The following is a 14,504-nucleotide window of genomic DNA, read 5'->3' on the forward strand; positions in this document are numbered from 1 at the left end:
GAGCTGGGGTCTAAACCAGATGCCATTGGTGGGAACAAACCCACAAGGGGTCTGATCTAACTCCCATTTTAGTCAGTGGGAAGACTTCCAGTGATTTCAGTGGGACCAGACCTGACACCTTCATTGTGTGTCTCTAGCATCCACACTAGGCGCATGCTGTAGTTGGAGGGGCTGTACTATTCCTGCTAAGCAGATGAAAACTGCACCCTGCTCCTGATTTGTGAGGTAAATTCTGCCCCCCCCCACCTCTGTATAATTCTCTCATTTATTCAGGCATTTGAGGACATGGGGAGGTGAGAGTCCGTTTCTCCATGATGATTTTAAAATGGGGTAGAAAGAATGTCCAGACTCTTCTAATGTAATGCAGCGTGCAGACTGCAGTCTCTCCTACAGTGACATTTCCTTCCCACCGCCTAGCAGCTCGTGAAAATCAGCATAACCTTCATAGGCACAGACTTTATTGGAGTTGCACGCCTTTATACTAGTTGAAGATATGGCCTGTTGTGCCAATTTATACATGCTGTTACATCTAGAGTCTTGCCGCTGAAGTTATTCTGGATTTACACTGGTGTAACAGAGCAAAAATTGGCCCAGCAAATCTGTGAGCTCCAGGAATCGTTATTATTGTAGCTCTGTGAAGCATTATTATGGTAATAGTCTTATTATTGTGCATATCTGAAACCTGGCATTGTCCAAAGTTTGGGACAATTGCATATGTTCTGGAGGCTGTTTTTAAAAGCACAAATCATTCTAATAGAAACAAGTATGCCTTGAAGGGCTGCTCTTGATCCCATTGTGAAGTCAGTGTCAAAAATCATAATGTCTTCATCATCAGCAGAATTGGACCATCTGAATATATAATGTAGCTTAATAATGCAATGTTACAGTAGCCTACCGGAAAACTGTTGACAGTGTGAATTAGACAGGAATTCCCGGTGAACCTGGTCATGAGTTCATATGACTATAACTAAATAACCTCCTACATTATTTTTATTCATTAGATTTTATCAAGTGCATTCAGAGAAATAGCATAAAGAGAATAAAACAGTTTCAAAAGTAGCATCAGACGTCTGTATATTCAGTAATAAAAAATAACCGTTAATGTAGTTCTTTTATACCAATTTCCTGCTATTCTTTATGTCCCTTTAATTCTTAACAACCAGCCAAATTTTGATAGTTTGGACATGTAATAGGTCATGCACACAGTTACCTAACTTGTCCATGCAACTCTGTCAACTGCCCCTAACTACCAGGGATGAAATTTTCATAGGAGCCAACAGAAGTAAGGCACCCAAATCCAAATGAATTTCAATGAGATTTGGATATCTAGCTGTCTCAGGAGCCTCTTAAAATCCCAGCCTACATAGACAGTTGAATGCCTGACTTTGTGAAAACCAGACTGATATTTCTGCGGCATATGACTGTAGATATAGGCACACTGAAGTTTGGAAACAAATATGCTGTTTGGGTTTGGTTTGCTGGCACACCTGTAAAAGTAAACACGTCCGGGTGCCTCCAGCAGGATATGCAAATCAGCCTTTGTGCACAATATACAGAGATTGCTGGGAGTGCTTTCTACAAAGAACACATTTTTACTTCCAATAATCTTTTTTCCAGAATTAACACCACGATTAAGCATTTAGATGGGCAAGACAAATAAATCCTCACTCCTAGTGAGAAATCATATTTTCACTCAATTCAAGAAAAAACTAAAATAAAAAGAAGATAACATTTTGTGTGTTTGTTTTGTTTTGCACTAAATTTTATTCCCCCTTCCCCTCCCATTTCAAAATCAGTTTGGTAGGAAAAGAGCGAGGAACAAATAATGAATTTCTGATAGAGATGAATTCATAATCAATGATTTTGCTCAAACCAGGAATTTTGCCACTTTCACCATATTAAAAACCCTGTCAGCAAACAGGAGTACTAAAATTTGACCCTAATTCCAGTTAGGACTTGGTCCTCCCCTTAGTTAATTCAATGGGAGTTTTACCATCAACTTCAGTGGAAGCAGAAGCAGGCTTTTCTTCATGAATACAACAGGGAACGGTTTTTATAGTGCAACCACTTTGTCCACAGAATAAGTTCTCTCTAAGTATGTGTCTTCATTGCAGAGTTAGCCCATACTCTTACCTGCATGTTGCCCCTAACTCCACTCGTGTCTTCACCCAACTTCGGTTGTGCTTTCAACCCAAGCTAGCTGGCACAGCTGGTGCTTAAGGGTTAGAGTCCGGGTTCCACTTCATCTCAAACTGGTAATCCACCCACTTTGCAGTGAGGATGCATTTGAGTTCTGATAGTCCTCCAGGGTCTTCCCACAATTCCCCCCAGGACAAACAGATTCTCCCACAATTCACTGGGAAGGAATCATAGAGCATTTCTTCTTACTGCAGCACAAGAACCATGAGATATGCCCCCAAAAGTCTTAGTGACACAAGCTGTGTACAGCACAGTGATGACAAAGTAACTTGAATCATAGAAGATTGGAGTTGGAAGAGACCTCAGGAAGTCATCTAGTCCAACCCTCTGCTCAAAGCAGGACCAACCCCAACTAAATCATCCCAAGCCAGGGCTTTGTCAAGCCGGGCCTTAAAAATCTCTAAGAATGGAGATTCCACCACCTCCCTAGGTAACCCATTCCAGTGCTTCACCACCCTCCTGGTGAAATAGTGTTTCCTAATATCCAAGTTAGACCTCCCCCTCTGCAACTTGAGACCATCACTTCTTGTTCTGTCATCTGCCATCACTGAGAACAGCATATCTCCATCCTCTTCGGAACCCCCTTTCAGGTAGTTGAAGGCTGCTATCAAATCCCCCCTCACCGTTCTCTGCTGCAGACTAAATAATCCCAGTTCCCTCAACCTCTTCTCATTAGTCATGTGTCCCAGCCCCCAATCATTTTTGTTGCCCTCTGCTGGACTCTCTCCAATTTGTCCACATCCTTTCTGTAGTGGGGGGCACAAAACTGGACGCAATACTCCAGATGTGGCCTCACCAGTGCTGAATAGAGAGGAATAATCACTTCCCTCGATCTGCTGGCAGTGCTCCTACTAATGCAGCCCAATATGCCATTAGCCTTCTTGGCAACAAGGGTACACTGTTGACTCATATCCAGCTTCTCATCCATTGTAATCCCCAGGTCCTTTTCTGCAGAATTACCGCTTAGCCAGTCGGTCCCCAGCCTATAGCAGTGCCTGGGATTCTTCCATCCTAAGTGCAAGATGCTGCACCTGTCCTTGTTGAGCCTCATCAGATTTCTTTTGGCCCAATCCTCCAATTTGTCTAGGTCACTCTGGACCCTAACCCTACCCTCCAATGTATCTACCTCTCCCCTCATCTTAGTGTCATCTGCAAACTTGCTGAGGCTGCAATCCATCCCATCATCCAGATCATTAATGAAGATGTTAAACAAAACCGGCCCCAGGACTGACCCTTGAGGCACTCCGGTTGATACTGGCTGCCAACTAGACATAGAGCCATTGATCACTACCCACTGAGCCTGAAGATCTAGTCAGTTTTCTATCCACCTTATAGTCCATTCATCCAATCCATACTTTTTTAACTTGCTGGCAAGAATATTGTGGGAGACCATATCAGAAGCTTTGCTAAAGTCAAGGTATATCAGGTCCATCGCTTTCCCCATATCCACAGAACCAGTTATCTCATCATAGAAGGCAATCAGGTTGGTCAGGCATGACTTGCCCTTGGTGAATCCATGTTGACTGTTCCTGCTCACCTTCCTCTTCTGTTGAATTGAATCACACTGTCATAGGATTTGCTGTTTTTTTACAATTTGTTATTGGCCAAAGTTATCTACTTGACTGGAACAAATCTGCCCTCAACTGAATGATCTATTCAACCCTATTCAACCCTTCACAGTACTCCTGAACTTGTCCCACTATGTTCAACCCTTTAGTAGAGTGATGGGAATATCAAGAGCACTGCAGGACAGAAGAGGGTAAGAAGAATTTAATAGCAAACTCAACTATCATATAATAAAAGATCCAAGAGATAGGATGCAACAGAGTTAGGGGCAACTGCATGTCAAGGGAAGATCTAGATGTCAGGATGACATCTAGTTCTATGTCGGCTTCAGAGCTTCCTACAAAATATTTCATATTATCCTGCATGATCCAGTGAACAATAATGTCTTTAATTTAATTGATGGCACTGTAGACCAAACAATATTTATTGCTTTGGGACCTGGACCACTCAGTGTTCTTGTGGTTTCTATAAGTCAGTCAACTCTGATTGGTCAAAGCGTTCAAAAGCCTGTGATCAGCTGGTAGTTTACATTTTGGATTTGATTGGTCTAATCTGGCATATTCATATTTTTGAATGTATTAGGCCTGATTTTTAATTAATTTATAAATCAGGAGTACCTTGTTTGCGATAAATGGAGTTACAGTGGGATAAGAGATCAGAATTAAGCCCAAGACATTTGCAAATAGCAAATAAAACAAACTTAGATTTAAATAAATATATTTAATTAAATATATTCAATAAAAAAAATAAAATGTAAATAAAATAAAACAAAACATTCTACCATCCCACCTAAAATGAGATTATCACAATGGTCCCTTCTGGCTTTATAATCTATAATCTTAAAGAGCATGTATAATACACTGCATGTTTTTATTGAACACCACTTTACTTTCATACATTTATAAAAAGGCTGAATTTTTCTAAGAGGTGGATAAAGGAGGAATCTTAACTGGTGTTACCTGTGAACTCTATAGAGTATTGGCATTAATGTTATTACATTAATGAGGTTAGTTTGGTTCAGGAAGAGAATTGGCCAAAAAGTTGTATGTATGGTTTGCAAAAACATGGTATTCTCTATTTTTAATTAATAAATTCAATAATTAAACCTGAAAAACTGAGAGGATTCCCTCTCCTCCCCCCCTCACATTCTTTCTCTTCCTCTCCCCTTCCCCTATCACCTCTTACTATTTTGCCACTTAGAAAGATTGGGGTGAGGGGATTAAAAACTTGGAAATAAATCACAAATTTTGGGTTGGTTTGTTTTCCTTTTTAAAAATTGGAAAATTTCAACAACGTCCAAAATACTGAAGAAAGTTTTCAGCTTTGAAAAAAGCCATTTTTTCATCTAAGAATTCCAACTGAAAACTTTCATGCAGCTCCACTCAAGAGGTTTTCAGAGATTCCTAGACAGGTTAGCTATTTTAACAGACCAGCCTTCCTCAGACAGTCAATGTAAGTGGTTTTGCTCTGGAAATTCCAGCTGTTTGAAGCCATACTTCTAGCTCTGGTATCAGAGTAGGATACTCCTGATTCATGCTCAGATTGGAAGATCATTCCCAGAAGCAGTGTCCTCTTAAGGCAGTGTTTCTCAAACTGGGGCCTCCACTTGTGTAGGGAAAGCTCCTGGCGGTCCGGGCCGGTTTGTTTACCTGCCCCGTTGGCAGGTCCGGCCAATCGCGGCTCCCACTGGCCGTGGTTCGCTGCTCCAGGCTAATGGGAGATGCTGGAAGCGGCGCAGGCTGAGGGACGTACTGGCCGCGGCTTCCAGCAGCTCCCATTGGCCTGCAGCAGCAAACCATGACCAGTGGGAGCCGCGATCGGCTGGACCTGCAGACAGGGCAGGTAAACAAACCAGCCCGGTCCGCCAGGGGCTTTCCCTACACAAATGGCGGCCCCAGTTTGAGAAACACTGTCTTAAGGGAATATACAATGGGGTGACTTTAAAACATTTACTTCCTGATTTAAGAACGTTAGTACCTGCCCACTTCCTAATATTTCTCTGATTTTTTTTCAACATGGCTGGTAGACATTTGCATAAGTGTTTTACACATTTCCATATATCTCAGAATGTTTTGCACATGCATTTTAGATTAATGCATTAATGCAAGATTAATACATCTTTATTATTTATACATATTATTCAGAAACCCTTTTTATATAACCAGCAGTACATCATTAGAAAAATCCTAAATAATAAAGATAAACCCTGACCCTGCAAAGATTTACACACCCACTTAATTTTAAGCACATGAATAATCCATCTGAACTCAAAGGGACTATTCATGTGCTCAAAATTAAGTAAATGCTTTAATCTTTGTAGAATTGCGGCCTTAACATAATGATGAATTTGGGGCCAAATTTGGATCTCATTTATACTAGTTTAATCTGGAGTGAAATTAATCTTGGATTTAATTGGTTTAAATTAATTCCGACTTTGGCCCACTGGACTCAGATTAAACACTCACATACAAATTCGTCTCTGATTTGTAACTCTATTCAAATCACCTGAATTCCACTGAAATAACAGAAAGAGGAGGTTTGCCAAGTGATGACTGTCAAATTTTGCTACTGTTCACCTAAAACAAAGTCCATGGGAACTGAGAGATAACTCTTAAACAAAAAATATAACATTCTTTTGGCATGTTATTGTCCAGGTGGATGAAATGAAATGTTTGGCTTTAATACACCACATGTAAGTGTTTTATTATGTATTAATTAATACTTAATTATGTATAATTAATAATGCATTAAAGGAAATGGAGTATGTAATAGACTATGAATGCTGTTGCACAAAAGGAATCCAAAGTGGAAAAGGGCCATGGTGGGCATCCTGCTCAGAAGACAGCAGCAGAATCCCAAGCTAAAGGAGCCAAGAAAAAGAAGTCAGAGAGTCCCAGATTAGGACACAAAACATTTAGCAAACTCTTTAGGCATAAGGTCTGTATATGATTCTAGCAAAAGTGGAACCCTGAGCAGTAACAGATGGCTCTTCTCGCAGGGTGAAGTATTAAAATGATTGGATTTAATATGGTGCAACTGAGATCGGACTCTGGTCAACCCTTAAATCATTTGAAAAATAATTACATGAGCATATACCTAAAACCTATAGGAAAAAAGTGTTTTGCAACATGGAAAAACTTCCCTCATATACCATCTGTGAATTCAGGATTCTGAAAGAATCCCTCTAATCCGCTAAAACCTATGTTCTTTTATTATTGTAATAAGTCATTAACACTAACTAAACTTACAATGACCATAACCAGAATACATAGAAGATTGGCACTGACAAACAATGAATTCTGAAAAAAAAGATCTCCTTCAATGGGATGCTATCTCTAAGGGCCCAATCCAACTTCCACTGAAGACAATGAAAAAAATCCCATTGACTTAATTGGTCTATTCACATGCTTAAATAAGGCATGTGCATAAATACCTTGCTGAACTGGGGCCTATAAACCCAAACATGCATTCAGTAGAGCTGGTTGGAAAATGGGATATTTTTCCTCTGAAATGCTTGAATTTTTATTGTAAAACTGAAACATTTTTGGCTGAAAACTGAATTTTGTTTTTGGTTGAAAATCTTTTTTGTTTTTCCTAATGAAACCTTGAGGAAAGCAGACACTTTCCATTAAAAAAATTCATGTAGCTGAAAATCCAGTTTTCCATAGGAAAAAGGAGTGTTGACAGAGAATTTTCAACCCAGTCCTAGTATTCAGTATGTTAGATCTTAATCAAAGTTTTTGTCTTAACAAGGATGATCAAGATTTATGTTGTGATGCACTGTGGTTGGGAGGCAAAGAACTGTAGCATTATATCCCAAAGAATGTAGAATCAGAGACTCTTTAGTTGAGGGGAGGAAAATAATATTAATTGCATGCAAAAATTCCACTCAGACACCCACTTGGAATGTTTTGGGAGTAGGGGGTTTTTATAATAAGTAGCTATGTTAGGGTTAGAGGTGGGGAGGAAGCCCTTCAAAACTAAAAAGAACATTTTATTCTCCACTGTTCACTAAAAGTTCCATGTTCCTTCATTTTTTTCTAGACTGGAAATGTTCATTAATTCTCATGGAAGGGATGACAGTCTTTCCACTGCAGTTAAAACTATTGGGCACTGTCTAGACTAGGAAAATAGGTCATGTTTTGAAAACATGACATCTAACATGTTCTAACTAACACATTTTTAAATAGTGTAGAGTATTTAATGCATTTAAAATAAATTAGCTGGTCACAGTCTACCCCCTAGACCTCCCACTAGTGTCAAACATGACTAGCTAATATGTTTTTAAAAGGTATTTATAAATGCATACTTTTTATGTTGAATCTCACTCCTCCTTCTGTGGGGATTTTTTTATTATGTTTTTCAAAGTGTGTGAGTGTTTTGTGTTTAAATATATAAGAAATTACCACACTATAAAACAAGTGTAAATAATATTGGGACTACAAATTGACACTCGCCAATGAAAAAGGTAGAAAGTTCAAAGTTGAGGCTAAAACACTACCCCGTTAGTTGTGGCAGAGGTCTCAAATCAGGACACTACCTTTTGTGCCACCACAGGAATGTCAGTCCTTTGTGTTGATTTGCTTCAAAATCTGAAATTACTGACATTAGTAACTTTACAATGGAGTGCCTCATGTCTTAATTTCTGGTCCTATGACATGACAAACTGTAATTTAAACATGACACATCTTCTTAGGCAATTAGATAAAGAACTAATGTATTTAAAATGATGGCTAATTGGTTTAATAAAATGTAACTGTGAACACTGCATTTTGAGAACACTTGGAGTTTTTTGTATTTAATATTCTTGCTAGCTTCAGTAATAATCCTGAAGTATCCATCCTAATTGAAAGAGGATAGCAATGGTTGAGATTTTTTTAAAAATCCATTGTTTTTCAGTGCTGTCACTTCTATAAAATACTAATTTCTAGTCAAAATAAGCATATTTAAAAACAAGTTTCAAATGTTGCTTGTGAGCAGTAACTGGAAACATGTTAAGCCTGGTACCCTGGGATTTTGTTAGCTTTGATGGGATTCCCCCAGCTGAATCCCTGTGCATCACTAAATCCAGATCCTGAGTGTATATCGCTTTATGCTTAAATATAACTTTATTGATTTATGAAATTCCATCTGGGGTGGCGAGAAATAATTAATTAACTTTCAGGTGCTACAGTTGAAGTCAGCTTCTGGCATTCACCCTGGAGTTCTTTAAATTACTCTGGACCATTGAAGCTAACCACAAAAGGGGAAGTTCATGTCTCCAGCAGAACACTCACACTGTTCTTTCAAGAAATCTCTCAACAGCATGGCAGGGTGCCTAGAATTAGAGCAGCAGGAAGAGTATTTGCCTATATTCTAGTTTATTGCTTCTCTTCCTTTTACAGAATCCAGAATTTCCTAATATAAGCTTCCCTAACATTTTGATTGAGCAGCTCAAGGGTCATGATAACTGGTTCACTGAAGTTTGGATCTGGTTGCATAAACTGCATGCTGCAAGGCTACCAGTGTCGCAATAACCCCAAAGATCACACTTTTCATGTGAACAAACTCCCAAATTGAAAAGCAAATCCCAGCCAAGACCATTGAGTTTTACCTGATTTTTTACATAAAATTATAAATTGGCCCTGGTAGGGAACTCTGTAGGGAGGAGGGGTGGAGGCAATGGAATCAACCTCCAACCACCAGTGCCGCCTCTCTGTAGCCACAACACCGGTTTATAGACTGGAAATTCCTAGCCCCTGGATCCACATAAGTGTGAACCTCATGGATTCTTCCCTGGGCTGCCCCAGTGGTCTGCTCTGTCTGTTGATCATATTCAGAGATGATATATTCCAGGCACACTCCATGGCCTTTAAAGTGCAGAGATGCCCCACTGTGTGACCATTCTCTCTTTGCCGTCTCCCTCTCCCCCTGCATAGCCTTACCACAAAACACAGGTGCTTTAAAGGTGTGTGCAGACCTTCTGAACTTGAGTAAATGTTACTCCCTAAAGGTCTCAAGAGTACAGAACATTTACCTTCAGTACTGAATTAGGGCATACAGTGCTTTGCAAAACTCTGCAATAAGACCTGATGCTCAACCAATCATAACAACAACAAAAATCTACTTGCACTGTCATTTGTAATGGGCATAGCTCAAATATTAACCAGGCCTCAAAACAGAAATTAAAAACAAACATTACACGGCCCTATATAGCCCCAAATCCATCCTACACAATTCCCTACATCAGCCGCGCCTAGTATAATCAGATCCAGCTACATTTAAAGGCCTGATTAAGCAATTATTGCAGCACTATTTGCAATATCTTATCTGCATTTTGCTACAAAACATAGGCCGCAGTATAGCATTTATCACTCAACATTTCTTATCCCAGAAATTAAGACCCAGATTTTCAAAGACACCATTTTGCAAACAGTCCCCATCTATAAACATAAACCAGGGTTTGTACACATGCATTGAGGGTTGTATGTGCATACACGCATATGCAGGTGCACACACACAAATGAGTGCCTTTGAAAAGCTACGTCTACTTTTTTTTTAATTTGTTATGACTTATATAAGGAAATGAGTTGGAGATTTTTTTTTCTTGAAATTACAAGTCTGTGAAAATAAATGCACCAGAACTGGCCACAAAGCACCTGACATGAAACTTCAGTGTTTCTAAAGATATAAATAATTGGGTGGGAAAAGGACACAAAATGCACCAAATAAAGGTGACTGGTGTACTAGTGGATGCGTTTGAGCTTGGTGATTTCCATAAATTAAGTATGAAAGCCCAACACCTTTTAGTAGCCAGCTCTACTCCAGTAAGGTAGAGCTGATGTAGTGTGTATCATTCTCTATTAAAGGGCAATTCCTGTAGGTCAAGCAAAAGGTTTATTGCTGGAGCTGCTCAAACAACAGCTGCCTTGTTTCTTAAAAAGGGTAGGGAGAATCAGGGCAGTCCAATTCAATTTACATGGCAGCCGGAGTCTGGACTTTCATACACACAAATATTCACTGAAAAGAAAACGATTAGAGATGCAACCAATTCCTAAACTGTGTAACTGTGAAGAATGGTATTGTTCAAAACAAACTTGCCTTTGTGTTTTGTTTTCCTTTAGTCCACAAAAGAGGCCCAGCAGACAACTAATGCCCAAGTGAGTAGATGATGCCGTCATTTTTTAACTAATGTCACTGCCACATCCAGTCTGACACAATGTATGAATGTAACAGTTAACAGACTTTGCAGTGGATGGATTTCTACTTCATTTACATCTTCCTTGCCATGAGTTCACTGCATTACTTAACTCTGAAGTGTATGGCAATGCAATTTGTATGACTGATGCTGTACAAGTTGTGTTGTACTGTGTTATATTTCTTGGGTAATCATGGTTTATTGGGTCATAGCTCTTGTCATGAGCGATGCTTGAGTGTGTTTTGAGTCCGTTTTCCTTTACAAAGTGTTAATGATGCTGTAACGATTGTTGTGTATGTCTCTAGGGTGCTGAACAACAGCCTGTCACCTCTGTCAATGTAAAATCTGAAAAAAATACCCCTCCCTCTCAAGAATCACAGACCACAAAGCAGAATGCAAAAGCCTCTGAACCTGCAACTCAGCAGCAGGCAACAGCAGCAACTACCGAAGCCCCCAAAGATATGACTAAGGAGAGATCTGCACCTCCTTCCACACCATTGAGCAAACTCTTCTGGAAAAAGGTATGTCTAGATTTCAGAATTGTTTCCTCTACTCCCCACCTCCCCAGTTTTGGGAGATGATATAACTGGATTCCTGATGAAGGAACCTAAGCCAAGAAGTCAAGCAGAGTCACATTTTTAAACAAGGTAGGTAAGTGTGAATGTCTGTGCAGTTACCACCATTGTGCATGTGCTTTGTGCAGTTGCCTGTGCAAATGGCTATTGATGGTTATTTGCACATGTCTTTACTTTACTAGTGTGTAGTTATGACTCTTCTGGAAAAGTCCTATATGATTTAATAAAGAGTCATCACTTTCTATAGAATTTTTGAACTAACCCTATGATAGGTGATATAAATCTCTATTAAATGATATAGATTGGTTTAAAAATCCTTTAGAGATTATATTATTCTTTAATAAATTCTATAGGTTTTTAGAGTAATTTCCATAGAAATCTATTTCTTTTTATAGGAGTCGCTTGATTTATTTAACGGTCTGAAAATCTGTCCCTCTCTGGGTCTGTTTCTTCTGCTGGGTTTCAAACAAGAATGAACTTGCTTATAGGTTTGTGGGTTCAGATTGACTGCTTGGCAGCCCTTAGTTAAAACAGTGTATTTGATAGAAACTAGCAGGAATTATGAAAATGAAGCTGCAGTTTCTAGGTTTCTTTGTGGTACATATACAAAAAGCTGGGCCCTTCTAATTTTATTTACCAGAGGAACTGCACTAAACTATACTGATTCATTGTATTGTGAGTAACTGCCCTCCTGGGCCACTATTCAGATTTAGATGCCAACAATGAAATGCTTCCAAATAAATAGATACTGATTAAATGAAGCCCATGAGCTTCTTTGTCTATAATTTCTGTAATGGACAGAGGAATTGGAGACATAATTTGTGTATGCCACTGACACTGAATATTTATGGTGCTTACTAGTTCACAGATGAAGCAAGCATGATTTGCTTGTTTCGTTTCACATCCAAGACAGTTTAAAGCAGTTGTCCGGGTTTATTATTTTGCTGTGGCGTTGGCTGAATCAGGTATTTGTAATGAAAGGAAGCCTGTAAAGTGGGGAAAGAGATATCTGAGAGCTTTCATATTGTTACGGAAACCATATCCACTTTCTGAATATGTCTGGCTCAACTGAGCCTCAAGATGGGATAAGAAGAGAAACAGCTGAAAACAAAGGGACAAATCCATTATGTTCATAGATTCATAGATTCTAGGACTGGAAGGGACCTCAAGAGGTCATTGAGTCCAGTCCCCTGCCCGCATGGCAGGACCAAATACTGTCTAGACCATCCCTGATAGACATTTATAACATTGTTGTAAATCCATTGATGTCAATGGGAGTGTACCAGAAATTCACTTAGTCCAAGTTGTCAGTTTTTAATAAATAAGTAACCTAGTCTACTGTGTAAGAGGAAAGAAGGGAAATGGAGATCTGTCCCTGAACATTAACTCTCATTGAAGATTTATCGGCCAAAATCCCATTAGGACTAATAAATGAGATTCTGCCCTCTACTGAGGGCCAACACAAAGCCTCTGCACTAGGAGAGTCCCACTAAAGACGTCTCCTGAGGGCTTCTATTGGACTCAAGTAGTGCAGAGACCTTCTGCACGGTGGTGAGTTCCATCCAGTGTGAATATCAGCTGCCCTCACACACCACAATCCCGCCCAAATATGTCAGGCCTAGACAACTCCCTCCATTTGTTTCTTCATTTTTTTTAACCTCTGTCAATCTGAAGGGAGACTGAAAAGGTATAAAGACACCTTCCTGGCATGTGGGCCATCTTTGAGCCCGCAAAAAGGGCTTGACTATCCTAACTAATGTTCCTTGTAGCCCTCAAAATTTGGAACAAAAATAAATACTATCACTGCAAGACAAGAGTCTCACCAGTGCTCTGGCTCCATCCCCACTCCACTTATTATGTTCCTCACCATCCAAATGGTGTTGGGTGATCAGAGTAGAAATTTGCCCCGATAGTGGACAGGGACTAGAGAGAGCTCTGCATATCTCTGTGCAGACCTAACATAGGCTGCAGCAGATATGGGTGACTATCACAACTTTCTGAGTATAGATGGGCCTTCACCAAATGCCTGACTCTAAAGACCCGTGAACTTTTGAGGTCTTTGAAACCTGGACCCAAATTTTGCTGCATGGGTCCATCTCTGCCTAATTTTGAACTCTCCAAACTTCCTGATTCTGCAAACTTTGGCTGGAAGTCTTATGAGAACAAGATTTGTTGTGAGATTTCTAGTCTTTCCTGCTTCCAGATGGGATAGAAATATCATGAGCTCACTGGAGCCAAATAAAGGGACAATGAAAAATAAGAGAAATTGGGGAAATTGCCCAACTTTTACAAAGCTCAGAAAAATTCTGTTTTGAATTTTGTCTGAAATTCCTGTCTTGCTTTTTATTTAATCCAAACCAGTGTTTGTCTAGCTTTAGAAGTCTCTTGACTTTTCTCAGACAAGTTGAAAAATATTTGCATTGTTAGCTGAACAGGTGTTATTTTTAAATGTTTTGTTTTCTCGGTAGGAAACAAGACATATTGTAATTACTTCATAATAAAATTCCTGGCTTGGCTTTAATGGTTGAAATAATGCATTACACCAGGCTACAACTCCCTGTGGGGTGTTCTTGTTAATTCACGTTCTCTCGCTCTCTCTCACTGTAATGTAGCTGATTTTAAAATACATGAAAATATATCTTTTGTCTCCATTAATGAACTAGTTGTTGTCAAAGGAAGGTTGATTGCCATGGAAGAATTATTTTATCTTATCTCATACGTGGCAGGCACAATCAAAATCAGGCTAATTAAAAATATGAACCAGGTTCTCAGCTGGTTTGAATTAACTCTTCATTGATTCCAGTGGAACGATGATAAATTACACCACCTGAGCTTCTGATGCTATATTCTGTTAATTTAAAATAATCTTTCGACCCAGTTCTTCTCCCACATACACTGGTTTACAGTCATTGAAGTTTATTTTGTTTACAGGGGTATAAACCAGTGAGAAATTAGGCCCTTTGTCTTTTGGAAATCTCACTTTTCTC

The 14,504-nt window shown here is 39.3% G+C and overlaps 1 protein-coding gene across 7 annotated transcripts in view; it reads left to right on the forward strand.

The window, feature by feature from the left end:
* BCAS1 (brain enriched myelin associated protein 1) overlaps positions 1 to 14,504 on the forward strand; it is a 91,729-nt gene that overhangs the window by 43,317 nt on the left and 33,908 nt on the right. For 6 of the 7 annotated variants that reach the window (XM_054045713.1, XM_054045708.1, XM_054045711.1 and 3 more), the window contains exons 7-9: positions 6,562 to 6,702; positions 10,869 to 10,904; positions 11,248 to 11,463. In XM_054045713.1, coding sequence (XP_053901688.1) covers positions 6,562 to 6,702; positions 10,869 to 10,904; positions 11,248 to 11,463 — 393 coding nt within the window. The remainder of the gene's footprint in view (positions 1 to 6,561; positions 6,703 to 10,868; positions 10,905 to 11,247; positions 11,464 to 14,504) is intronic. The other variant, XM_054045709.1, reaches the window with a different exon arrangement.

This window comes from Malaclemys terrapin, chromosome 12 (assembly GCF_027887155.1).
Source record: "Malaclemys terrapin pileata isolate rMalTer1 chromosome 12, rMalTer1.hap1, whole genome shotgun sequence".
In the NCBI taxonomy this organism is placed as follows: domain Eukaryota; kingdom Metazoa; phylum Chordata; order Testudines; family Emydidae; genus Malaclemys; species Malaclemys terrapin.